The sequence below is a fragment of the Copidosoma floridanum genome, unplaced genomic scaffold, assembly GCF_036245765.1.
Source record: "Copidosoma floridanum isolate Cflo_tuat_1 unplaced genomic scaffold, Cflo_Japanese_pri ptg000009l, whole genome shotgun sequence".
Lineage (NCBI taxonomy): Eukaryota > Metazoa > Arthropoda > Insecta > Hymenoptera > Encyrtidae > Copidosoma > Copidosoma floridanum.
This window is the reverse complement of record NW_028321886.1, coordinates 7302057-7329264: the sequence shown is the minus strand read 5'-3', so window position 1 is coordinate 7329264 and position 27208 is coordinate 7302057. Positions and strand designations below refer to the sequence as shown.

At 39.7% G+C, this 27208-nt stretch overlaps 1 protein-coding gene across 1 annotated transcript in view; it reads right to left on the bottom strand.

The window, feature by feature from the left end:
- LOC106635915 (semaphorin-1A) overlaps positions 1 to 27208 on the bottom strand; it is a 123489-nt gene that overhangs the window by 48789 nt on the left and 47492 nt on the right. The window contains exons 3-5 of the mRNA XM_089589427.1: positions 25231 to 25327; positions 21352 to 21403; positions 10945 to 11115 (exon numbers count right to left, since the gene is read on the bottom strand). Coding sequence (XP_089445553.1) covers positions 10945 to 11115; positions 21352 to 21403; positions 25231 to 25327 — 320 coding nt within the window. The remainder of the gene's footprint in view (positions 1 to 10944; positions 11116 to 21351; positions 21404 to 25230; positions 25328 to 27208) is intronic.

Sequence of the window (27208 nt, the reverse complement as noted above, 5' to 3'; positions counted from 1 at the left end):
TATTACAATATGTATGTCATTAAGTACATTACTGTGACCGAAATATACATAGAGATGAAATAATGGACATCGAAAACAAAAACGGTTTCTGTATACCGTGACTCCTTTTTCAAGGCGATCGAGTAAACCTACGGCCGATATATGTATACATACATATGCGTATACATCCTGTATAGATACATGGGAACCCAGCTGCGGGTTAAGCCGGCTCGGCTGCGATAGGCCGGCGCTGTGACGGGCCGCCGGGGCTCTTTCTTTCGCTTTTCATTCCGAAAAAGAAATAATACCATTATTCATATCGAGAGCCCGCACCAGCGACAGCCGCACAATCGCGGTAGGATTATAAGAGCCTCGGGCCAAACTCATTACGCACATTGTTCCCCCATTCTGTGCGCCCCGTCCCCCCCGACTCCATATTCTATACCCTCGTCGCTTCCATGCACCGTTCGCGCGTGGCCGTAAATCCGCTTCTCAAAGCCCGCCGGCCATTCCGCTCTCTGCGACAAATCCGCAGAAAACGTGCGTTTTCATGACTTTTCTCTCTCTCTCTCTTTCTGTGTGTGTGTGTGTTTTTTTTTTCCTTTTCATTTTCGACTCGTGCCATCATTCTCTGATTCTTGATTTTTTGTTTTCCGCATAATCTCACGTAGCCGTAAATTCCCACCGCGTACCCGAGAGCTGTTCAACAAAGGCACGAAATTTCTTTTTTTTCTTTTTCTTCGCCAACACAACCATGGGAGAGCATTCCAGCCCGCACCATCCCATTATGTGCTTTTACTTCATTCAGTTTTATTAGCCTAAGCTTTATGCATCCCGTTACACGACTGTCGATCTGTTCCTTTTGTTTTTTTTCTCTTTAAACGTTGAACGAATTTTTAAAATATATTTGCAAAAAAAAAAAAAAAAAAAAAAAAGGAAAAAAAAGAAATGTTACTGCTACGAGTTTAAGCTTGCGAGAAAAAAAAAGTGTGTACGCGCTGTTTTAATCTCGGTTTTAATACTCGTTTCTGTGAAAGAAGAATTTTTTAATTCCGGCTTTTTCGCAATCGCTTTGTTGCTGATGCATTGTTAATAAACGAGTGATGGAAATTTCAGGCACGGTTGGGTATTCGTGGGCCGTACATTCGTGAAAAAAAAATCTACATTGTACTCTCAGAATAAAATAAACATCAATATTTTTGACAAATGATTGACAAATACCCACAGACACAAGATCGTATATTTATATATTATCCTCGCTTTGTGGGACAAGTCGCGTACTGCGGAGCGGGTAATTCGTTTGGCAACTTTCTCAGCCGTTTCCTTCCTCCGGGCAAAGACCAATAAATTTCGGCGGCGTTCGATGAGCGCCGGCAGCGCGCCATGATCTAGAGTTACATACATTCGGCCGATATCTGCTAGTAGCGCCGGCGATTCAGCTAAAAAAGCTTGTGCTCGAAAATCGACCAAAGAGAAAAAAAACACCCGCATAAGACGTATGGATAAAAAAAAAAAAAAAAAAAAAAAAAACGTGCACGCTAAAAGCCACTTCATCACTTGCGTTCGTTGTTGTGTGCACTTTGATTCAACTGATTGTCAATAATACACAATACAACAGCACGATCGAACCGTTCTGATTGGAGTTGACTCGATTACAAGCAATTTTTTGCTTTTTTTCTGATTGAAAACAATGATCCTTTTTTTCCCTCCCCCAAGTACCACGAGTAAAATTTGTTTTTGCTCTTCGGTAAGCAAAACACCTTTTTTCATTTTCATCGAGATGATTTTATTTTTCGACTCGCTGGAGCGAGCGATGGTTGTTTTTATTTACTAGAGTAAAAAATTATTAAAAGATTTCACAATAATTGTCAACGCACCTGCACCGGCGAGAACAATTTTCCGACTCACTGTTATACGAACAAAGGAAACCAGAGTGTACAAGTATAGAGCGTCGCGTCGCGGTGTTTGCTTCTCTTTATTGGAAAAACAAGTTTTCGAATTGTTTCGTTATTATTCGGTACTTAGACCCACTCGATACAACTGCATGAGGGAACATTTCGGCCATGGAGGATAAGTACTTATTTTCGGTAAAAAGAATGTAATTTCGTTTTGACCCGTGAACCCAAATAGCTCCAGTGAAAAAAAATAAAAGTCGTTTATGAGAAATCGATGCACATGTAAGTGTATTCCCGTGGTATATATGTATTATAGGCATTTCACATGGAAAGATTGGTCTCGCTTCCAAGTGAAACACTGAACGAGCATTGTTTTTGTATTCGGAATGATGTTTTTTCACATCCACCCAGAGGAGAGGAATCGCAGTTTTTCTTTCTACTCGCATCCCTTTGATTTTCCTCAAACGGCGCATCCTTTGTTGGGAACCGTATTTTTACATCCACGCTCTGTCGAATTTTAATCTCTTGCAGGAAAAATTACATATTTATGCCCTTCTCATTTACCTGTGCAATCAATTATATGCACCCAATGTGCTAAAACGCGACACAACGATAGTTCCCGGTTGCAATGAACATCAAGATGGATAAAGTATATAAGAAGCGAAATAATTATTTCATAATGACGTTTGTTTGTACTCTTGTAAAAAAAAAAAAAAAAAAAAAAACCCTTGAATTTTAGTTGTAAACGAGGCCGTAAAATAAGTGTTACAGTCGCGTTGAGAGATAAATTTTCTATTATACACTCGATATCGCACCGGCAGTTTGAATGAATTATCTGAAAAAAAATTTTCATAATTGACGGTATAATGCAAACTTCACGGGGTGGACGCGCGCGTGTAGTGTATATAGGTACACGTACAAGAGACGATAAAATTTATCACCAGCCAGGATCGGTGTCATGCCGTTCGCACATGAAAATCATTTCATTCAAATGAAACAATATAATGAGAGTAACTGTGTTACCAACTCGAGAGAGCACGCGAAGAGCATCCAACTTGATTAGCGCTAAGAATAAAAAAAAAAAAAATTAAAAAAAAGCATGGCAAACAAAGAAAAATAGAGACGCGGAAATCGATCATAAACATAATATGCGGCCGTAACTCCAACTCGTAACCTGTCGCCCAATGACCGCAACTTGCCGGACTCAATAATGTATACACGAGGCGATACCTATATACACTGTATATTTTTTGACAGTTATGATAACGTATACTGCAAAAACATAGAGTCCAAATCGACGCGCACACTTAGAGAGCCATGAGATAAAAGCTCGGAGTAAGTGTATGATACATGATACTATAGATAGACAATATACCGGCAGCTCTATATGTATAGCGGAGATGCTGTGCAGTGAATTGGGGGATGGACGGATAGATGAATATAGGATTGGTATACCATATATATGCATTCGAATAGATAGAGAGAGAAAGAGGTAGAGCTGTACAGAGCATTACGATGCCACGTGACTGGAGTGACGAGCAGCAGTGAGCGGATGCTGCGCTTACATATATATATACTGCAAGTACACCGAGATGCGAATTTCAAATTTTCGACGTGTGTATATATATATACCTACAGGGAGAAAGAGAGAGAGAGAGACGCGTACAACAGAGGGAGATAGGCTGCAAGGTATTGTGTGTACAATATAACATATATATATACACCATGGGATGGGGTTGGAAGTTCTGCAGCCGAGTAGATAGGTAGCCGAGAGAGAGAGAGAGAAAGCACGTCCGTGACTGTGTGTTATCTCGCTCTCTCGGGGCGTGCAGAGGAGAGTATAGGTATATATAGGTACAGCGCACATTCACACGTTATACAAAAGTTGCCGATTCTTTGGCCCTCCGTTTGTAGTTACATGTATATACATATATACGTATCCACCCATAGTACAGCTTATCCCCGGCTGATGCTGTCTATCATCATATCGAGTAGTCTACCTGTTTCCTCCCTATGTATATACAAAGCTTCCCTGCTATCCACTTTCTCCTCCATTGAGGCTCCCTCGCCGCCTTCGCTCCCATGGAGAACGATACACGTATTTTACTTGGCCTGTGTGTGCACGCGGCGCATACCGAGCATCAGGACCATTTCCCGATAAACTTTTCCAGCCTGACAAACGCCACTCCAAAGCCATATATAACTTCATCCTCTTCTTCTTCTTCTTCTTCTTCCCCAATCGTCACGTGTCGACCAGCTGTCTCTTTACCGATACCAATCCATACAAGGTACTTAAATTTAATGCAGCTTACAAGTTGCTTGTAGGTGTGTACATAAATATACTTATGTAAGGGATCGAAGGGAAAGTGTATATATATATGGGTATACCCATGGATGAAGGACGCTGTATGGAAGGACCGGAAGGTAAATTATATTACCTATGTATACTTACCTACGGGAAAAGAGAAAAACCAAAGTATATAGAGCGGTGTGATATACGACTAAGTATGGGGCTAGTGGTAATTTTTTATATATAGGTAAGGTATAGCCGGAGCGTGTGCCATATGCGACGCGATCGGGCAGCGTGTAGGTGTTGGGCCACCAGGAACTGCTGCAACTATAGCCGGTTACACGCGTACACCCCGCGATATAATACCCACGACATCATACGTATGTATTGTATACGATTGTATAGGTACATATATATGACTGATTCCGCCGTAACTGACTCAAAATAACTTCATATATGGACCCAAGTAATAGTTGCATGAAAAATTTTTTTTTCTACGTATTACGGCTCGTGTTCATGTTTCAAAAAACTTGTTGGAACGATTCAACTACAAGTTACTCCTATCAATAATTATTCAACATTTTATGATTTTTGAGGTGGACGGAAAGGACAATTTTATGGATCACTCTCACAAAAATAATAATGACTGTTTAAAAAGAAAATAAATGTATTTAATAATTATTTGGTACATATTATCACTGTAGAGTACCATCAAATATCTTATGAGATATTCTAATTAATTCAGTATTGATAAATGAATGAATTATTTACAAAGAAATGACTAGTTAGTAATTAATCTAAAACAGTAAAACTGGTCATTTTAATACCATTGAAAATCTTTGTACAAATTTTTCGCTACAGGAGCTCGTCCACTTCTCCTCACTGTTGCTTTTTTTATTAATTGTTCTGATTTTCGGTGGTTATTATTTACCTCTTCATGTGAGGCTTGAGCTATGTCATCATAACATAATAGTCCTTTATGATAATGCTTACAATTTTCGCTAAGATCACAGTCAAAACAACTTAAACTATTGAATCGAATACAGTTAGAAAAATTTCTATTCCAGGTATACTGGAAAATCTTCCGTGTGCCTGTAAAAGGTTTCATATTACCTGGTAGTAGAGCTTCACAAGCATTTACTTCCTCTAACGTTATTTTAGATACATGAATTTTTTTTACGTTTTCATTAATTATTTTAAAAAAGCTTTCGAAATTAGCAACGTCAACACCGTACCTAATTTTATCATCTGCTATTCTTTTCACTGTACCCCCGATTCCATCGGCAGGTCCTTTTCCATGACCAGTTTCGCTAAAATTGTAAGTGATGTTCTCAACTTGAGGAAATAGTTGAGGAAGCAATTGAGTAATAATGAAAAACATAGTCTTATTTTTGTATTGATTAATTGCTCCATCACTTTTAAAATGAAGTGTATGGATATTTGGATATTCTCTTAAAAACGTAGATAAAACATTTTTTAAATGTGCAAAAGCCGCAGGAGCGTCGTGGCGAAGGCAATCAGATATAGTGACAAAACTTTGAGTTGTGTTTTTGCGATAAAATACTCCTGTATGTAATGCTATTTGTTGTCGACTTGCACCAAAGTGAACAGATTGGACCTCTGTATGATATTTGCATGAGTAATTTTCACTGAAATCAATCAGGAGACCACACTCGTCTTCAGACAATGAGTCAATCAATGTTTTCCATGACCTTCCTTGATGTAATACTCTCAACTCATGAATAAATATACTACTTAGTTCATCTTCAAATAATGTGATGAGTTCTCTTAAATTAATCTCAATTGAAATCTTCCGAGCGATAGTTACAACTATATTCTTATTCGATTTAGCACTTTTCCTTGTTTCTTTTACACTGACCCACTTAAAATAAGTCACCTTATTGCTTATTTTCGCTGCAGAAAGATGAAAATCAATTTTTTTATCGCAACAATCTTTGCATATTCTAGATAAACAATCATCATTTTTATTCGAACAAACTAGTGCTTGTATAATTTTGTACGTCGAATTGTATTGTATCACATTGTGAGTATGTAGTGCTTGGACTAATAAAGCAAAATTTAAATGAATTATACAAGCACATGTCTCTCGAGCGTCTAATGTAGGCATAAAACAAAACTTTGGACGATATTTACAAAAAGTAGAAAAACTAATAGCAGTAGACTTTTCTGTGCAGTATTTCGAGTACAGATCACTAAGACTAAAATTCAAATATTGTTTAGAAACTTTTTCTCCATTAATCAGGACAAATTTACTTTTACTCGGGTCAGTAGCACTGTTATTTACAAAAAAATCTTGCACTTCTTTCTGCACAATTTTACTGTAGCTTTTCAGTTTTCTTCGAGTGTTCAACGGCTCACTAATAGACTTAATATTTCTAAACTGGGGTACAATGTTTCTTGCACGATTCAAAAGTTTATACTTTTTCATTATTTTTCCCATAATCACTGTACGAAGAAACAGCTTGGCTTTCTGATCCCTTTGTGAAATGTATGACTCTCTGAACTGCAATCGTAGACTTTCAGCTAAGACCTGAAATAGTTTATGCTTAGTATAAAGTTGGTAAAACAAAATAATTATGTATCTACTAACTAATTTTTCTTGGATATCCTTATATGTAGTAGTTTTATCATGTAAGAAACTTTGCACACGGGATAAAGGTGAATTACTTTGGGGTAGAACAAGCCTTTTATTCATTCTTTTAACTTTTTTTCTAAGATTTTTGTACTTGGCAGACAAAGTGATGATTTTCCTTTTTAATATACTATTATTTTTATAGCATAACTTTTTCATCGTTTTTGCTCGATTTTCACCAGAGACTTTTTGTTTACTACAAGCACCGCCACTACTTGGTATACCTGTAACTGTAGGTGTTTCATCTTCCTGGACAGACAACTGAGAAAATGTCAACAAAATTTCTGCGATTTGTGCCTTCTTTTTTGCTCGTGTCACTCTTCTCGCCAGACGCCACTTTTTTCGAATTGCTCTTTGTGCTCTGCTGGATAAATCATTGACTGATTTTACATTTGATCGCTCTTTGGCCGCCTGCTTTCTTCTTCTTTCTTTTTCACAATACTCATTGTATGCTTCGGGATCTTCTTTCAGTTTCAATCGTTGCCGTTTCTTTCTCTCTCTGTCCCACTCTAACCTCTTTTTTTTTGTTTTGATCTGAAATGTATACATACAGGGTAGAGGTAGGACTAGCAATGCGAAAAGTATGACCGGCATAATGACGGTACATGTTATATGTACATAATCAGAGAAGAGAGGATAGAAATACAATCTAACTCAGAACTTGAAATCATCTTATTTACATTACCTCTTTTGATGTTCGAAGCAGCGAACCTTTCTTCTTGTGTGCCCTTTGTGATTTCAATCGAGACATGGTAGCCTGTTCAACTTTATGTTGTCTTGATGTCGTTAAATTTCCACGCGTGACTGGAGCCATTTTAAAAGTTTACCTGAGTAAAAATACCGTTCAAAGTATAGTATTCATTATTTTTGTATTAGGGTGGACGGAAGAGACATGGACGGAACGGACATTTCGACTTTCAAGTATTCTCACAGCTCGCAGGTGTAATATTAAGCTTTTTCCGCGCATAAAACATTTGAGCCCATTGTGTTTTATAAAACAATCTGCACTACGTACCTTTTTATGATCCACAAGTCACGTGCCAGTGCGGATGGAAAAGGTCCGAGACTTTTATCCTCGCGCAGTTCCAAAGTTTGAGCGCTTGGTGGCACCAGAGTTTTAAATACAGACTGATAACGGCGCAGTCGATTGCTTACCTATATAGTATAGTTTAAATATCCACCGTTGCGTGGCGCCATCAATACACTGAGGCTGGTTGTCAAGGCCTACAGTGCGATGCACTACTTTCGACGATATTTTAGTGCCAAAATGTATTAAGACCTCTCGGACTGTTTATGATCGAATTTGGTTTAGATACAGGTGGCGATAGGTAAATAATACCCTAAAGTTTTGGACGTGCCTCCGCATTTGGGATATACGAGCTTCATGTTCGCCCACAGAGAGTCGAAAGGTGAAAAAACTGAAAAGTGCCAGTGGACGGAAGGGACATTTTGACCCTTTTTTCGTAAATTTGACCACCAAAACGACTTTGAATGTTGTTTTTTATTAAAGGAGCAGAAAGAACACTACTTTTTACGTAAATTATCACCTTTACATTAATACATAAAACTGCATTACGCGCGTATGAGCCTGAGACATCGTCTGAGTCAGTTACGGCGGAATCAGTCATATATATATGGATACGGGTATACGCAGGGAAAGAGACAGGATGATGGCGCGAAGCGGAAAAAGAGAATAATGGCACTGAAGAGCGCGGCAACAACGATGCGTGGCGTGTATATAGCTGATGCCTTCCGGAAGCGCGACGCGTGATTTATCTCGTGCTACCATATATTAAACCGTTGTGTGTGTGCTGCACTTCTCTCTCTCTCTCTCTCTCTCTATTTCTACGTGCAATGCGTTTCTGCAAAGAGCCACACGACGACGAGTGGGATTATGTACCATACGTTACCCATGCATACATGTACACGGGCGTATAATGGTAAAAGGCACGAGGGACAGCGCAGATGCACATATTCATACCACTTGCGTGCGAATTTGACGCATCACTCGCATACACGCTTTTGGTATATGCACACCAATGCATGTATCTATTTCTATTCGTCGGATTTTTCTTTTTTTTTCACGTTTTATCTTTGACGCGCGCGCGAAAGCTCCACGCCTTTACACTGTATACAGATCGGAAAATCGGAGCGTTCAGGCAAAGCGGCACGCCCATGTGCCATTAGTCTCCCTCCGACTTGTTGCGGTGAGCGCAAACCCCTCGCAGTTGGTTCTCTCTTCCTTTCTCGTTATTCAGTCTTTCCTGTACCTTTTTTTTTTTCCTCCAAGCTTCTTACATGTCGGTGCACCTGTTTCAATCATGTACATGCAAGATTTACGCCCGGGTGCACGTACTTTTCGATCCTCATATTATATACATATATGTGGCACCGATCACTCGACAATATAATATTTACAATTGTCACAAAGCTCCTTCCCTTGAGTCCCCTTTTCTGCACTGGTTGAAAAAAAAAAAAAAAAAGGTCCCATCCACCCTTCGAGACGAAAAATTACAGTACCTGTAAGGTTTTAAGAAAATCACTATCGCGAAATCGGATACACAAATATATAATATATGCACCGTTAAAAGGAAAAACTGATTGCAGCTATACTTAACACAAGCTATATATACCGCGTGTAAGGCAAGTACACTTACTTTGGAGAGGGAGATAAGTAGTTGAGCTTGCGCTAAAACGATGCACTGCGGGGCAAAAACACCGTGTGCTGCGAGGGAGTATATATACAAGGGGTGGAAATAAATAACGGGGGAAAGAGCAGAGTACAGGGAGGGGAGGGGGAGGGTAAAGGGGTGGTCGTTTCCGGAAATGAAGCGACCATAGGGTGTAGGTGCCGAGCAGCTATATGCTGTGGATAATTAATTCCGATTAATTCGGGCCCGAGACTGCGATAGCGAATCGCGTAAATTTATTCAAATTGAGGCCGGACTATCATCCCCCTCGTGTTCCTTGCAGCTCTTATATATATATATATATCCTCGACACCCACCACCTCGCCGTTATACATGTTAAATACGCCGAGGATCTCGCCTTGATCGATTAGCCGCGCAGGGACTCGAATTGCGTGCCTCTCGGACTTTCAGGCTCTACCTGTCTCGCGGACCTCCCGAGCCTGGCTGCCGGTGGTGAGTGTGTGTACACATGCTGCAGCATAAAATAGCATACGAGGGCACGTACATACATGCATACGTATACGTATATGGTTACGGCAGCGCTGATGTGATTCGCGATAATCGTGGGCGCACCTGCTTGGAAATCTCGCATGCTCGGCCGATACGTAATTTTGCAAAAAAAAGAAAAAATAATAATAATAAATAAAGCGCACGCACGCCGTGCGACGCAACTATGCAACCTTTTTTTCTTCTTCCCCTTGTAAAAATTACTCCTTACACGCTACACGTTGTACTTATGGGTTTTCCACACGGCTTTTCTACTTGCCGGATGTGCGTACAACGTGAGGGTCACGTTGTGTTTGTATCCCTCGAGTAGACACGGTATTAATACGCGAATTGCACGTTCATGTGCTGGTGTTCCAAAATACGTTGCGATCCAGGGCATACATTGTATTATAGTTGCGAGGTTCAATCATAAGTAGGAAATTATCAAAGTAGCGTTTCAAGTTATTCGCTGGGGAGTTTTAAAAATGTGTCACTGAAAAAACGAGTAATTTTAGAAAGTACTCTGCTTTTATCTTTCCGTCGTTGTTCGATTTTTTTTTTTTTTTTTTTTTTTTTTTTCCTTCAAATGACCTATTTTTGATTCCAAATATGTGAATGCTTTCAATGTAACTATCATAAAATGCGGATATTTTTGGCAAAACCAATAAAAGAACTCGATTAAAAAATCTACTCGTAAATTATGATTGATATCGTTTGTTATTTTGCAAAAATAGTTGTTTTTTTTTTCTTTTAATAAAAAGTCTACAATAAGCTAATTTCCATAAGTATCGATTTCTATAGCTATACGTGTAGGTTTAAGGAAATGGCTCTGTGGCACGTAGCACCGAGAGAGAGAGGGGGGGTATACGTTTGAAACTGCCACAAGTGGCAAAGTTGGAAATCGTGTGATTAATAATACGCTCTTTTGTAAACGTGAAAGTGAGTGATTACCTGTATGCGAAAGTGTTTGCACCACGGCTTGTTGGCGTTGGTTCCGCAGGTCATGAACTTGTCGGGCCCGAGTCTGCCGAACACACGGACGTAATTTTGACACGTGTCGTTGTTACCGCCTTTCAATTGGCAGATCTCCTGATGTGCGCCACTGCTCGGCCATTGTAGTCTCTGCAACGTCAAACAAAAAAATAGCGATATTTTAGTCAAATATAACAACACTGTTTTTTTTTTCATAGTATTTAATGATAATAAAATAATAATCATCCACTCGTGCTTTGGTCCCAGTTCCTATTTATTTTCCTACTTTCAATTTTGTTTCATCTATTGACTTAATTATCAAATTGCGTCAAGCTGCCGCTGGCAAATTTGCTGAGCAAGCAAAAGCCGAGTGGTTTACTACTGTACATTGTTACCCACTACTGTTTGCCCACTCCAATATTCAAACTGTTAATTAATCAAAAGTCACAAAATATTTCTTGTTTCTTGATTTGTCACTTTTATGTGCTAATTGCGAAGGAGAAACCTTATATTTTTCTTTTCATTCTCAAAGTATTTCTCCTTGTAACAAAGTAGTTTTTACGCTGAATTAATTTTTTTCAGTCCTCAACTTCTCTTTATTATTATATTTTACAGAAAATTGCATAAAAATTTCGAAAATACCACCAATGTAGCAAAGAGAATCAAACCAGTTCGACACATAGCACCTCGGGTTACAATTTTTTATTCTGTTTTTTTATTTGCTTTTAGCCAAAAAAATCAATAGAGTAAAAAAAATATTTATTTATTTATTTGACCATAGTATACTATACAAATAAAACAATAGCAATGGTATTCTTAAAAATAGATTCATTATTATTTTCATAAGATACATAAAATTGTTGTAAAAAAGTAAAAACAATAGTATGCATATGCATTCGAGTATGCTCTAAGAAAAAAGTGTTAACTTGACCAATGGCCAATACCTATTTATATAAATATACTATATCCTGAATTCATACGTATGATGTGAGGACTTACGGAATTTCATAATAAATTGAATGATTGTAATATTTTTTAAAAGACTCCACGAATAAACGTTTTGACGTCTCACAATCGCAAGGTACAAAACATCATCTCGAAAGAGAGAGAGAGAAAAAAAAAGATTTAAATAAAACAATCACGAAAAGTCCTCGCGAAGTTTGTAAAAATCTCATAAGAAGTCCTCCTGTCGTGTCTGGTATGAATAACAGTAACGGCAGCAACAACAGCAGCGAAAACAATTTTCGAAAAAGGGGTCGCGAGTTGAATCGAACGACTACCGCATGCTTACCGAGTAGAAAAGAGAGGAGGTTGGGGTGGAAAAAAAAAAAGGGAAAGCAAAAAAAAAGCCTCTCATGCATTATTCAGAGCCAGTGGGCCAACTTGCGTAGCCAAACCGCCAAACAAATATACGGTAAGCGAGGTCTACGTGGAAAATGAGGAATTCTCAAGCTGGGAAGAGACAGAAAGAGAGGGAAGACGAAAACACAGATCTGCCCCCCCCCCCTCACCGAGCCTCCATGTATGGGATGTATATGCATGCAGTATCTGCATGCCAACGAATCACAGCGAAATCTCTCTCGTTGCACCGACAAACATTTCTCTCGTCTACCCTGTTTTTTCCCGTTCGAGTGAACTGCAAGCTTTTCCCTCCCCCGCATTTCGCTCGTATCGCAACAGCTTATTACGTATGGGTGTACGAGAGCCATCTCATTGATTTATCCCAGACTCCTTTTGTTCTGTTATACATATACGTGTGTACGAGTGATCGACGAATCTGGCGCATACCCCCCCCCCCACCGTGATGGCACGTGATTTTCCAAACTGGTGCTATTTGTGCATACATCGATTAATTAATCATACGACCAAGTACATGAATAAGCAACTGCGAGAGCTTTCATTGTGAATCCACAGAACTACAACCAAATCGATTAATCATCGATTGTTCAACCAGCCCCTGCCGCCATCAGTACAATTATTATAATGGTCACCTATTAACGGGACGTTAAAAATTCTGTCGTGCAAATATTTTGCATTTTGGAAGCTTCTCGAGTCAATTTTAATTGAAATTTTATTTCACAAACTTTAATTGAATGTTTTACTTCATCACGCCATAATTTACAGTGCACTCTAGCATAGAACATGTAAATCTGGGCGATGCTGCCATCAGATCTTAAATAAGCTTTCGTGAAATAATCTCTCAACTGGAACAAGCGGAGATAAATGTATGCAAAAAACACACCACGTCTTGCACGTATGACATGACCAATTCTATGGATTTCCAGAAAAAAACAGTGTAATTTGAATTACTGGATTTTATTTTAAGACAATTTACGATAAGTTCCGCGATTTTTCGAATATTGAGAACCATAAAAAAAAAAATTTTTCTTTAAACTGTTGGGACGACAAAATGGACAAAAACGGTTAGTACAAAAAAAATATAAGTCAGTAAGTGTACAAAAAAGTTAGATGCTATGAAACGAATTAATGGCCTTTTTGGAATGATTTTCCACCGTTTAGAGTGTTAAGACGGGACTTGAGAGAACACCTTACCAAACAAAAAAGTTATATTTTAATGAACTCCACAACTTCTGTACTTAACAGTTTGTTGTAGAATTTTATTTTATCTCTTTCGTGTTTACTTATCTGTTTTGCATTACGGAGCATCTTCGTACCAAAGTACAATGTACGTATAATATACAAAAACTTGTATTTTATTGTAATCCTCGACTTTGTCTTGGTTATTGTGAAAAAACTTTCTTTATTTTTTCCTAAGAGTACTACAGTAAATATTCTGACAAAATTTTACTTTGGGACGGAAACCAAATACACAATATATTCTCTGAACAAAAATGAAAAAAAAAATGTTTTCTTCTAAACAAAGTCGACAAACTCGATAATGTACGCTCATACGCTATGACCACCTAGGATTACTCTTCTACTCGGGTTTGTACAAAATTCGTTTCACTTAAAAAAGAAATGATTAACAAGTGGTTGCACTTTTATCTTTGACAATGAATACGAGGCACTTCCATACATTGGCCGTACCTAAAAACATGACCATATACCACAGCCATATGAACACGAAGAGTAGATATACTTGAACACACGTATACGCTTTGCAGCGTACAATATAGACCAGACAACAATTAGAGGAAGAGGAAACGGAGCATTAAGAAAGGGAAAAGCTCAAAGATAAGGGATGAAGAGGAAACAGAGAGCTTATACACGTGCGCTATCACGGCCGAACTGGCATATATGTATACTCCATCACTCGTGTATATACGCGTACACGTATAGGTAACACGTGCATGTACAGTGGAAATTTATCGTCTCCGCGATTCAGCTTCTCCCCTGTGAGCAAAGCTCGGCTCCGCTCGGATTTTCTTCTCTTTCCATTCCTCATTCGACTTTTTGCCCTAATTAAAATGAGAGAGCGAGCTTGCGGCAGCACAGAGACGGAGAGCGAAACTTTTGGCCGCAAAATCGCTGTGAATATTCATCGAGTGGCGGCACGGGGTGAGGCAGCGGCAGCACTATGGCGCAGGATGAGGCTTTCGCGAGAAGAAGAAGAAACGTCCGTATACACATACATAGTTTTCGCCAGCTGAGTCCCTATATACGTGTTTGTGTGTGTGTGTGTCTGTTATATTCCACAGCGGTTCGGAACAAGGGAGGAAGAGTATCGGGGAGATGTACATGTTTATTTATAGCCGTGTGTTGGGGGGCTCACTGCAAATATTCTCGTACCTATGCTTTTTTTTTTTTTGTCTCGCTATGTACGTATTCTGAAAGTTTTCTTTAAAATAGTAAGTCATAAAATGGACAGCATATCTCGACCGACTTGCGCGAGTGGTTACAATTTATTTTGATTTTGATGCTTTGAATATGGTTTATGTATTCGAGCCTTTGACTCTTTGATGACAGCAAAACGCTGCACTTCACATTGAAATATTAAGTAGCTTATAAAAAACATTTTTCTCGCTTTTTCCTTTCACGTAGAAAAATACATTAATGGATGTTTTATCAAAAAAAGTACGGCTCATCGTTGGAAAGAAAATATTTGCCATTGTGTCGGTTGTTGCTTTATTTCCTCCTGCCCCCCGGGACATCAAAATAATAAGTACAATGGGCTTTCGTCTATACGTTATTTGAAGCTTTTAATTAAATTTTCCAATAAAGTTATTCGCTTCGTTATTTTGAAAGGTACCATAAAAGTAAATTAACAACAAATGATGGACGAAAAAAGAAAAAAATCCAATTTTGTTTTCCAATGGTTTTTCTTTCTACTTCAATTTCCGTGGTATAATATCTGTTTTACACGGATGGCAATCCAGGTATGAATTTTCGGTGCCCCGCGATATCAAAATACTACGTTTGCCCTTATTTTACCCGCTCAACGAAGTAGAAACACGATATTTGGCCACCACTCGTGTGTTTAAATGGCAAAAAAGATTCACCCAGCCATATGAAACTGCTCGAGTGAGCACAAATGATCGTTCCAATGGTCTACTTGTAACAATATATTATTATCATGATAAGCTCAAATGTAAAAAGCCTCTTAAAAATAGGTAATAACGTTCAATTAGCCAACTAGGATGGTTAAATATACTTTCGTGTAAAGTAAACACCTTTTCATCATCGTGAAGCACAGTTCATCTCAACCACTTTTTTTTTTTTTTTTTTTTTTTAGCATCGATTAAAAAAGAAATCGATAACTTGCCATCCCCGGATATATATATATAAGAATCCACAAAGCCCAGCGATTCTCAAAGGCAAACAGCTTCACGTATCTACTTATCCGTGCGTCAACGGAAAAATCTGCTTTCGAGCGAAAAATGATTAGCAACCCAAACAGCCCATAATAATCCAAATGATCTTTAATGGGTATAAAAATATACATACATGTACTATCGTTACTCGAATAAAATATACATCACCCATATTTATCCACGCAATGATACTCGTGCGCCGTACAGAGCGTAATAGGTAGGTGTAATGGGTATAAAGAGCGTTCCGGGTTCCGATTATTAAGAAGAGCTTTCTCATGCACCGGCTACTGATGCTCCGCTGGTCTTTGGGCGCGGCGGTTGTGGTGGCGGTGCGGCCGCAACGGCGGTGGTATACACTCCAGCCGTGGATAAGTACACACACACACACGCATACGCGCATACATGTAAGTAGGTATAGCCGGAGGCAGGAGCGGAAGCAATGAATTATTGATACCTTCATTATCGGGCTTTCTCTCACTTTCCCTTGATACTCGCGCGCCCGCGTGTGGGTACCTACATAGCCGCTCTTTCTCCCTCTCGGAGGGTATTTCACTTGCACGTTTAGCGTGTGTACACGAGCACACACGAATAAATTTATTTTTACTCATGCGTGCGCGTACATAAATAAATAGAGAAGGGGGGGGGTTAGAAGCAGAAGTTGTTTTGATTTGCGTTGCGGTGATGGTAAATAATCGCAACTATATTTGCCTTCCCGATGCCAATATCCGACGCACGCTGTGTCAATTCTGCCGGACAGATATTATATACGCATGGGCGCACAACGCCAATGAGCGAAAATCAATATGCATCGACTCCGAACATTGGTAATATGGATCAAAACAAAGTCGAAATATTAGGGCATTAATTACATATTTTTGTACGCGATTGCATGAGTTTTGTTTCACGGTGCGAATAAAAGCTCGTACAATATTTATTACATCACCCGCGTGTGTACCGCAAACGCCAGGAATAACGGGCTTTGAATAAAAATGCACAATAACACAATTCGATATTCGTATGTATATATGTATGTATACGCAAAGCTTCGGGTATCTGCGTACTTTTTTCACTTGGCTCGTTTATTGGAGCCGAATCACAGTCGATGGTCTTTTCTCCATACGATATAATTATGGATCATAAAAGTCCCGAAGATTTTAAATATATTATATTACATGAGGTAAGAAAAAAGAAAGCATCTATGGTTCGTCGCGTGTTGAAGGAAAAAAAAAAAAAATTATGAACCACCACCTAAAACGCTTTAATGCAAAAAATACGCGAAGCCCATGCGGGGTTGAAACCTTATAGGCTTGCGCTGGTTTTTTTTTTTTTTTTTCCCTCATACATTGATTATATAGAACTTGCGCACCGAGCTGATGAGCGTAAATATTGTTACATCACCGTCTGCGATGCCGGGGAAACGACGTAAACTAAAAAATCAACCCTACGCCCGTATTCCTCGTTTTTTCATGTACATTATATTATCCTCGCTCCTGCGCGTCAAAGTGTGCAAAAGAAGGGATGTATACCAAGAGGACGCGTATAGGAAAGGATAAGTCGAGACAGAGGACACCATCAGCTGGTGAGCGGCGCAAAGCTCCGAGTGATCGGTATAAACCTATATAAAATATACTCACCCAATATACATGTATATGTCAGTGTATGGGAGTGACGGGAGTCGAGAAAGAGAGGGAAGGAGTATATATATATATGTATACATAGAAGCGTACGTGTACAAAGCTCGCTCGGTTCGTTGATGTCGAAGCGAATATATGTATATATAAGTATAGGTGGATGGAGGTGGCGGCGCGACGGATACGCGCGGCGAGGGAGAGGTGGAGGGGCGACGACGCTTTTTACGCTCACAGCCGTGAGTGAATGACCGGTCAGAGAGCCACCTCTCACCATGGAAGGCAGCCAACCATATACCTTGCTACCTATACCAGCCGAGTATACTACTGCCACGGCTATACTATGCTTATATTATTATATACGTGCATATAGGTACATCGTCTACGTGGGTATTATGTATTTATACTGTACACAGTGTGCGTTTATATAATAGGTGAATTCTACAGGTATACATTTCCATCGGGATCGGCGGTTCAGTGATTCTTGCAAGGATTACCGCGGTGAGTTCAACTCCCCCCCCCCCTTCACCACTCGTGTATAGATACACCCTGCGGTTTATACCCTATATCCCTCAACCAAAAGTTATGACACTGAATATGGTGTATTTATCTTGTGGCTCAGCCGATATTTTGCCGATGCTGATGTGTATGTAAATGTCATCCCTTATACCTCGAGCACTGCTCCACCTGACCTTTCCTCTCGATGCACCCTTTATTTGAGAGGTACATAACTGCAAGCAGCTTTCAGCTTCGCGTCGTTCGTTACACATATACGTAGGTATACACACCCAAGCTCTGCGTACATGGATTCGCTATATTATTGCGTCTTTGCTCAGCTCGAGTGTGGCTAGAGTATATATATAGGTATACCCAAACCCGCCCTTCAACCGATGCGGGGACTCACGGGAATACTTATACCTATACGCGGCCAAAGCCGATTATTCCACTTCGCGGCTTGGGTATATACGCGGCGACCGGCTACGCGTATGACATATACACAAGGTATACATATAGGTACTTGCTTCTCTCTCTCTCTTTATAAAACGCCTCATCCTCCCGCGGGCGATATCCGCGAATCTCCATCGAATCCGTGGATTCCGCGCTACTCGAACTTTTATACTGCAAGTATCGGTACTACTTACACGCAACATCCCCACGAATAACTCGGCTGGCCATCGCAAGTTACGAGTTTCGGGCTCTCCGTGTGTATACGTATGTTCCGCTCCCCGAATTGTCATTTTCAGGTGACTGTATATGGGGTAACTTTTTTCGACTGTCACGTACAGGAGGAAGCAAATATAAGGACTTTTGCTTCATGTACATTGAGAAGGACGTGTACGTATATATTATTATACACTTAACAACTTCAATAATCGTGTACGATGTAGTCCGAAGCGCGGCAAAGAACATCGGAGTGTACATTTTGTTGCAATCACGTGCACGTATATGTATATAATATATATTAAAACGAAGATTGTCAGACTTGCTGGGATTTTTGTAATAATTCATGTGGGGTTGGTATTTTATAAAGTTGGAGGGGTAACGCCGAGCGCCCAATTAGCGTGAATTAATACGCCATGCGGCCCGACTGCGATTCCGATCAAAGTTTCACGGTGTAAAAAAAAAAAAAAAAAAAAAAAAAAAAAAAAAAAATGACGTCCCCCTTTTCCTGCTCGTGCAGAAATTTATACTTACATATTGTACATGTATTCACACTGTACACCACGAAGGGTAGATATACCCGAGCTTTCGTATGGAATGTCCATTATTAATCAGTCATTAGCGTTGCTTCGGAGCGGAGGAGAGTATTATTATATACCTGTATATATACGAGCACGAAGAAGACGAGGTCGAGTGAAAAGTTTGATAAGAGCTAGCGCGAGTCCAAGTACATATATATGTATATACACATACGACGTAAAAGGAGCCCGGCAGTGTAAGTACTGATGATTCATTTACGAGTCGCGCGGGGTTGTTTGCGGTCGACTTGCAGGGGAACAAGGAGGACTGTACTACACGTAGGATATATATCCCAAGGTGACAGGGAGCCATAGACACATAGACCCCTCGTCTTTCGGGATGTATCGGCTCTCTCCTCTGCGGATACTCACACGCGCCCATAGGTATACGTGACTTTGATTCCTTTTTGCGCGACACGGTACATATATAGATGTATATGTATGTACATATACACATGTGCAAGGATCAAGCCAGTCGCGCTAATTAGACCGCCCGGCATGTATACACGGGCCAGACTACACTGCCAACCGGGGTTGGCTCGTCGTCCCAAGGGGAACGCTCCTTCGTCCCTCTCTCGCTTTGTGCGCGTTCCGTCATATTTGCGCGGATTTCGAACTATATATATATATATACCGGCGTCACATACCGATATACGTACATGTATATATGTACACGCTGTACGCCCATTCCCCTTGTCATCGTTCCTCCTATATATGGTGTCCATCGGCATGATCACGCGCATCGGCAGGCCGCGCGAGGCTCGCCGCAGGGCCATCGCGATCGACTTGTCGGCCGATACGTCAAGCGACCGATCACGACGACAGCCCGCGGATCGATGAATAATGGAGATCCATCCCGAGAGCCGTCCTGCCTACATATACGTATAGACCATACGGATACTCGATTCGCAGCAGGTGAATATATGGTTGCTATGTAGATGCTCGTGCACTTGAGTTTCAGTCGTAGGTATATACATATTTGTATATATTATATAAAAGCAGCGCACATTCATGACGGAGGAGCCGTGTCACCATTATACTCGGGCCCCTTTTCTTATATAGATATATATATGTACCATACTCGAGACAGACCCTCTCTATATACTCTATCTTAGGTTGTACGCACCTCGGCAGTAGTCCGCAGCTAGTTCGCTAAAACACATATAGATAGGCATACGAATATATATATATATATATATATATATATATATATATATATATATATATATATATATTATAGGTACCTCTCGCAGCCGTAAGTGTATATATGTATGTATACGGTGCAGCGCATTTTGTCCGATAAGACTATAACATATATATATAGAAGTGCGCTGCACTCCATGCATGCACACATATATATGCAGAGAGACAAGAAAACCTGCGGCAGACACTCTCTCTCTCTCGTAGTACCTCCACGGGGCAGCTATGCGCTTCCGCCTTCCTATCCTCTCGCGTTGCGTTCTCTCTCCCCCTATCTTTCTTTCTGTCTTGCGCGAGCGCCGAAGGAATTTTTGCCCCCTTCCACTCCACCGCCACCTGCCCACCCCCCCCCCTCGTTCTCGTACGTACCCTTTCCTTTCATCTACCTCTACTATATATTTATATGCGTGGTGATGCGGTGTGTATATGCACCAAAGTGTATTGCCATTACCACTACTAACCGATGCTGAAAGGTCTATATATATGGTCTAGAGAACGCGCGCCTCGCGGCTTACTTTACTTTGGTGTGTGGCGAGGTAAGTGTATATATGTATATATACCCACTACTTGGCCTGCAAGGCCTCCTGCATGGGCTGCCGCCGGCATGAAGAATCGCCGCTGAGCTTAATGGACTCTGAAGAGGAGTACCCCCCCCCCTAACTGTGTATATACAACATGTAAGAGAGCCAGCCCTCTCTCTCTCTATCTCTTCGTGTATATGTATATATATGTGCGCGGCACCCCCCCTTTAGGATCCAGTTTTCCGTTGTGTGCTTTTCCTACGTATAGCGTATATATATAAATGGTACAATGTAAGATACCGAGCAGCTTTTCGCGCTGTAACGTTGCGTGCTCTCCCTCTCTGACGTCTACTATTATTTGTGGGATTTTTTTTTTTATTCGCCACCACCCTTGGGTCAATTTTTTTTGTTTTTTGTTCTTTTCTGGTTGGTTTCGATTTTTCTTGTAATACGACATTTATACGGTTCCGCTGAAAATTATTGCATGCATCGGATACGTATTTGTATGCATATATGTTTTACTGACCTGGTCCGACATTTCCGTGAGATCGTGCAGACTGAGGTTGTAAATGGCATTCCTGCAACAAAAAGCAAATAAAGAAAGTGGATTTTGGTATAGAAGCACCGGGAAAGTCTAGCAGAAAAGTTTTTTTTTTTTTTTTTTTGCTTTGTAGTTTTGTGAACTGAATACAGGTGTAATTGCAGTCAAAGTGTCGTGTCACGCATGTACATTGTCTTTTACGAGGGAAAGTAGGACGAAATTCATTTATGCAGACGATAAACGGGACTTTAATCATTTTTACTCCACCGAATTTTCACGGGTTAAAACAACTGAACTTTTTGATAACTGTTCGAGTAGTTCAATATTTAGTTTAATATAGTCGAGATCACTCATTTTTGTACACACGTGTGGATTTACTCTGAGTAGACGTCCCCTTTTTTTTCCTTCAGACACTGATACACAAATTTTTATAATAAAAAAAAGGACCTGCAGGATCATCTGATTTTGGGAGGTTGTCAACATATGATAAGCATTTTACAAATTTTCATGATCCATAACTCATCGAGCTTTTTGTTTATCTTTGAAATTTCCTACCCCCTAGACAAATTTTTATCAAACTACCTTATGTACGGAAGAAATTTATTTTTCAATAATTTTCTTTTTCTTTTATCATTATTCTCGCTTTTTAAGAAAGAAAAAAAAAAAAAAAAAAAAAAAAAAAAGTACACGAAATTTATGTACTTGGAGGACAATGGGAAGTTCGGGAATACGTAACACGTAATAACGATGATAAAGGTATACAAGTATATTTCGTACCATACCATGAAACGAAAGAGCCCAGCAAGGACGGTATCACCTCGTCCTCTAATCTATAGTCACGTAACTATAATTATATACCAATATACGTTGCAACTTGCAGTGACAAATATAGTGTAAAATGTAGTGTAGCTCGTAGGGCACACGTACAGTCCAAAGCGAGTCTTGGTCTGAGTAGGTGGAGCAGAGAGGGCTTGCAAGTACGTAGGTATATTTTATATGTGCATATATATACGTATGGCATACTGATAGAATACATGTGTGTATAGAGGGGGTGTATAATAAGGTTGGCCGGCTGTGTGTGTGTGTGTGTGTTATCTCTCCGGTGCTCCCCCCAAGGAGTTGCCGGTCCGAATAGATATATAGAGGTAACTGCATGGGCCACGGGGGGACCTCCTGTCACGTCTCAGTATCACAAAGAACTGCAAAAAAAGGATGCGGCTAAGTGCGCCCGAGGCGAGCCACTGTTCGTGGCTGTGTTCGTATATATATATATACATATACTCGCGTGTACACCGAGAGCATGAAAGGGTGAAAGAGGAAGATATGCGAACCCACAGCCGTGTAAGCAATTGCCGACGAGGAACGGTAGCAAGGAGTAAAGTGTATTACGTACGTGTAGCGCGGTTGCACCAGCTGAGACTCGCGAGCAAGAATCAGAGGAGAAAATTAACGAGTCGAGTATACGGTAATGGGAAAAGAAAAAAAAAAGATGTGAATTTGAATGTGTGTGTGTGTGTGTGACGTTTAAGGGAAAAGATTTTGTTGTTATCAAGCGATGTCGTGTAAAATACGTGAGCAAAGACTGGCCATTTCTGCTACCGATTTCCATGTGAACTCATCACAACCGGACACGTGCAAGGAACTGACTCGTGGTAAAGTATGACTTTCGGTTGTAAAGTTCGAGATTCTGAGCTCAGCGAGACAAAAAAAAATTTTAATCCAAAGCACTTTTTAAAATATTACCGATCTAAAATTAATTCGTTTGTTCGATCGCAAAATACGCCAGGAGAGCTCCGAAAGCTCCTTCATGCATCATTTTGAATGAGAAAATTATTCACGGGATCAGTATTTATTTCAGACTATACCTTTTCGTACACGACTTGAAAAATACAATTTTAAGGAAAACACCATCAGAATACGCGCAGTTTACACTAAAATAAAGCTCGAGTTGTTGTATATTACACCCGATATAATGCAATGTATTTAAGCTCTATTGTGTTCGACACACTATGACGTATAGAAATCCTCACCCCCTTGTGTTCTTTCTCATTATTTCCATTCAATTGAACGTCACCACAATTAGTCCGTACATCGTAGCTTGCGCGTACAACACGTGGTTATATTTGCACAAAGTTGGCTGTCAAAGTAATTGCATAATCGAACAACGCGAACGCGTTCATTGCCTTTGGTGTATCAACTTTTTTTTTGTGGCACGTGTACAAGAGAGAAAGAGAGAGCGAGGGATACCCTACCTACAGAGATGAAAAAAAAAAAAAAAAGATTTGTATATAGAAAAGAACGAACACTGTGGATAAACCGAGAATATCGAGCAATACCACAAAGTGACCATCCCTGCGGTACACATGCATGTTTTTTTTCGTTTTCCCTTTTAATTCGTTTGAGTGCCTGTATGTATTGTTATATAAATATACGTGCATATTTGCTCGCTCTCTTTCTTCACTTTTACCTGTTTTCGTTGGTGTGTGTGTGTGTGTGTAAGCGATTCGTTTGCAGGAGGTATATTTGTATATACCTATAAATGTGCAAGTGCAACAAGTGCGCGCGAAAGAGAGTCTGCAGGTACGTATACACTGTGTAGTAAACTCGTGGCCACCGCGTGAGAGATTTAATGCGTCGATAATGGATCACGCAGACCCCCCCCCTTTCTCTCGGTATCGACAAAATAGGTATATACACACCGTGTACACACGACCCATAACGAGTGCAACAGTTTAACTTCCGCAAAAGACCGTAACACGATTCTCTCTCTCTCTCTCTCGACATTCCAGCGTTCGCGTTCGTGCATGCATGTGTACCTATATGCGTGTGTAGTACATACGTGTATAGGTTTAGAAGGGCGTATTATATTATTATATTGGATGGGGTGTTTTCTGATCAATCTAAGTGTACGACGCGGCGTGTAACACGTGATAAATTATTGTTGTACATATTGTACGCGTCATTCGAGGAATATAATTAAAATTTTTTATTTCGTTAAAAACGTCGTTCGGTGTAATTACCGAGTAGGAGAATGTATTATATTGTGCTCAGAGTGAAATTTAATAATTTTGTTAGTGGCGGCTTCGAAAGGAGGACAAAGGGCATATACATATTAAGTATATGTAGGACCTGCAGTGGTGCGGCAGATTCAATTAGTTGCGAAAATTTTACAAAAAGATTTTTTTACGATTTAATTTGGATTACTATATCTTTCGGGGAGTGAAATTTCAATTGAAATCACTTTTGAAATTAATAATTTAAGAAAACTGTATACGTATCTCTTGGGGATTTGGACTGTGGACGGTCTATAATTATATTAATGAAGAGAAATTTATCATTGGAAGGTTAAATAATGTCATTTCAGGGACACCAAGTCATCAGATTGAGATTTTAAAAAATTTCTACTTGTGTATTAATAAGAGCAAAAAAATTTACATTCACCGACGTAAAACATCAGTCATTTTGTTTTTAGAATTTTTAGTTTATTACGAAATCTTCGCTTTTGGCAGAACTGACCTTTACAAAATAACCCACTTCTGCTGAGTCAGTTCCGTACGTCCAATAATCCGATATGCGATTTCGCGTGGGACCACGAGAGTGAAAAGTTGGAATGAAAAAAAAAAAAAAAAAAACGCGACTTTTGATCTCTTATTGTAAATTTGCATGGTTATAAAGTTCCAAGCTAGTTTCGCGAGTTTTAAATAATACACATGCAGTAAACGTGTATACATCAGAACGAAATAAAACATCAATTGTGTTTGGGTGTGAGTGATTGGCTGTACAAAGTGTATATATCAGTATATGTACGCAATGAAAAATTCTTTACTGCTATTGAAATAAAAAAAATATGACGATAAACGTTACCTTGCACCAATCAGCATGAAGGTGGGTGAGCGCTCGAGAAGTTTGAAGTGCTTCACGTGAGTTTCGTTGCCCAAGAAACGCTGTCCAACCACTTCGCCTGAAACAAAAGATGAAGAAGCGGAACGCGTTAAACTTGTTGTGCTACAGTTTGGCCCATAAAATATCGATGTGTGTACGTGGATATACGCACCAACACACATATTTTATACCACATGTATAGGTATACGGACCAGCCCTTTGCCCTTTATCTTTTCCCCGTCTTTTTCAACTCCAATCCTCTGTGGGGTATGTGGGTATACTTATACGTATACGTATGGTTAGCCCGAGAAAATTGAAATTTTCCGCTCACTCCTTCCCCGAGCTATAACCACTTCCTACTTTTCTCTCAACAGCAACGAGCCAAGAGGACTACTCGCCGATTGATCTACTTTAACTTTCCAAGTTTAAATTAAAAACTGCGAAATCATAAATTTTCCTCTCCCTGCAGCCAGTAGTGCACGTCACGTTCGTTCGTACTTGTCTCGTCTCCTTCTCTCCTCGTGCAAGTTTAGCACCCATACCTCCACATACATACACACACACATATATACTCTAGGGCAGGTATACATATATTATATGCTTAAACTACGGCTCGTACGTACTTAATGTTTATCTCTGCCACTTTTCAGCTCAGTTTTATATACCTGTGTCTTAAATCGGTCTCTTCCGTACAGCATCCCGTTTTTAAAGCCGTAAAAGAAAGTATCTCGATTTTCGGTGGAACCTTTTACCATCTCTAACAAAAAATCAAATAATCCTTTTTTTTCTAAAAATTGTTAATTTAATGAATTAATTATCGTAGTACTTTAATCCGACGCACAGAGAACAATTTGTGATGGTTGAAAATGAATTTTTTAGCAAATGAGTTTTTTCTTAAATTAAAAAAAAGAAATTCACCACCAAGTTACAGTATATTTTTAGCTCTGAAAATTTAGATGCTATATCTGTTCAATTGAACATTATGAATACTAGTGTGATTTAGTAAGTTACCGATTACATTATTCCACTTCGAATAACTTTTGTCTATGTAGTTGCGATGTCGTTTGGATGTCTTTTAACTGACTTCCCATAAAATATTGTATAAAACAAAATTTTTCGCGAGGACTAACAACACAAGTTGTCTTTATTGCATGTTTGTACGTATCATCACTGAAGTTTATTGTAGAATAGAATTTTTATAAATACAAATACCCGGGATCGTTTACGTTGAATAATTTAATTTTGAGTGGCACACACGGGGACGTAAATAAATTCACATTGAATGATTCAAAAACGACTCCGACAACTCGCTTGTATATACCAAAATATATTTTCTCCTCAACGTAAATATGCCTCCATAACGACAAATGGCACCCGTCAACGACAAAAGACTAAACGGTACATACACCTATGTATATGTACGTGCACCGAATGAAATTCAAGACTCGACGAAGTTGGCAATAGAACTTTCTGCAAGGGAAAAAAAAAAAAAAAAGGCCTTACTGCTCGACCAAGTTGAATTAGCACACCTATATATGTATTCACCATCAGTAAGTACAGGTATACCTACGATAAGTTTCTCAACTATACGGTGTAAACTTAGACAGGGGTACAACGGGCATGAAATATATAATAACGAGAGAATGAACAAAGGGATGAATAAACATAAGGGCTCTGGATGACGCAGCGGTGATTGAGACTATACTGTTGCTCACGTATATTACATGTATATCTGTGTGTATTTTTCGCGTGTCTACAGGTGCACGGGGCGGAAGGAATATAAAAGCGTCGTCGCCTCGCTTAATAGAGAGGCGTCGAGAACAAAGTTGAAGAGAGCGAGGGAGATAGATGCGAAAAGTTGGCAGTGATTGTAATAAGCATGTGCTTCGAGTGTGGTAGAATAGAGAGGGAGGGAGAGGATCTCCGGGCTATTGTAAAATTCCATGAATTCGCGGGAAAG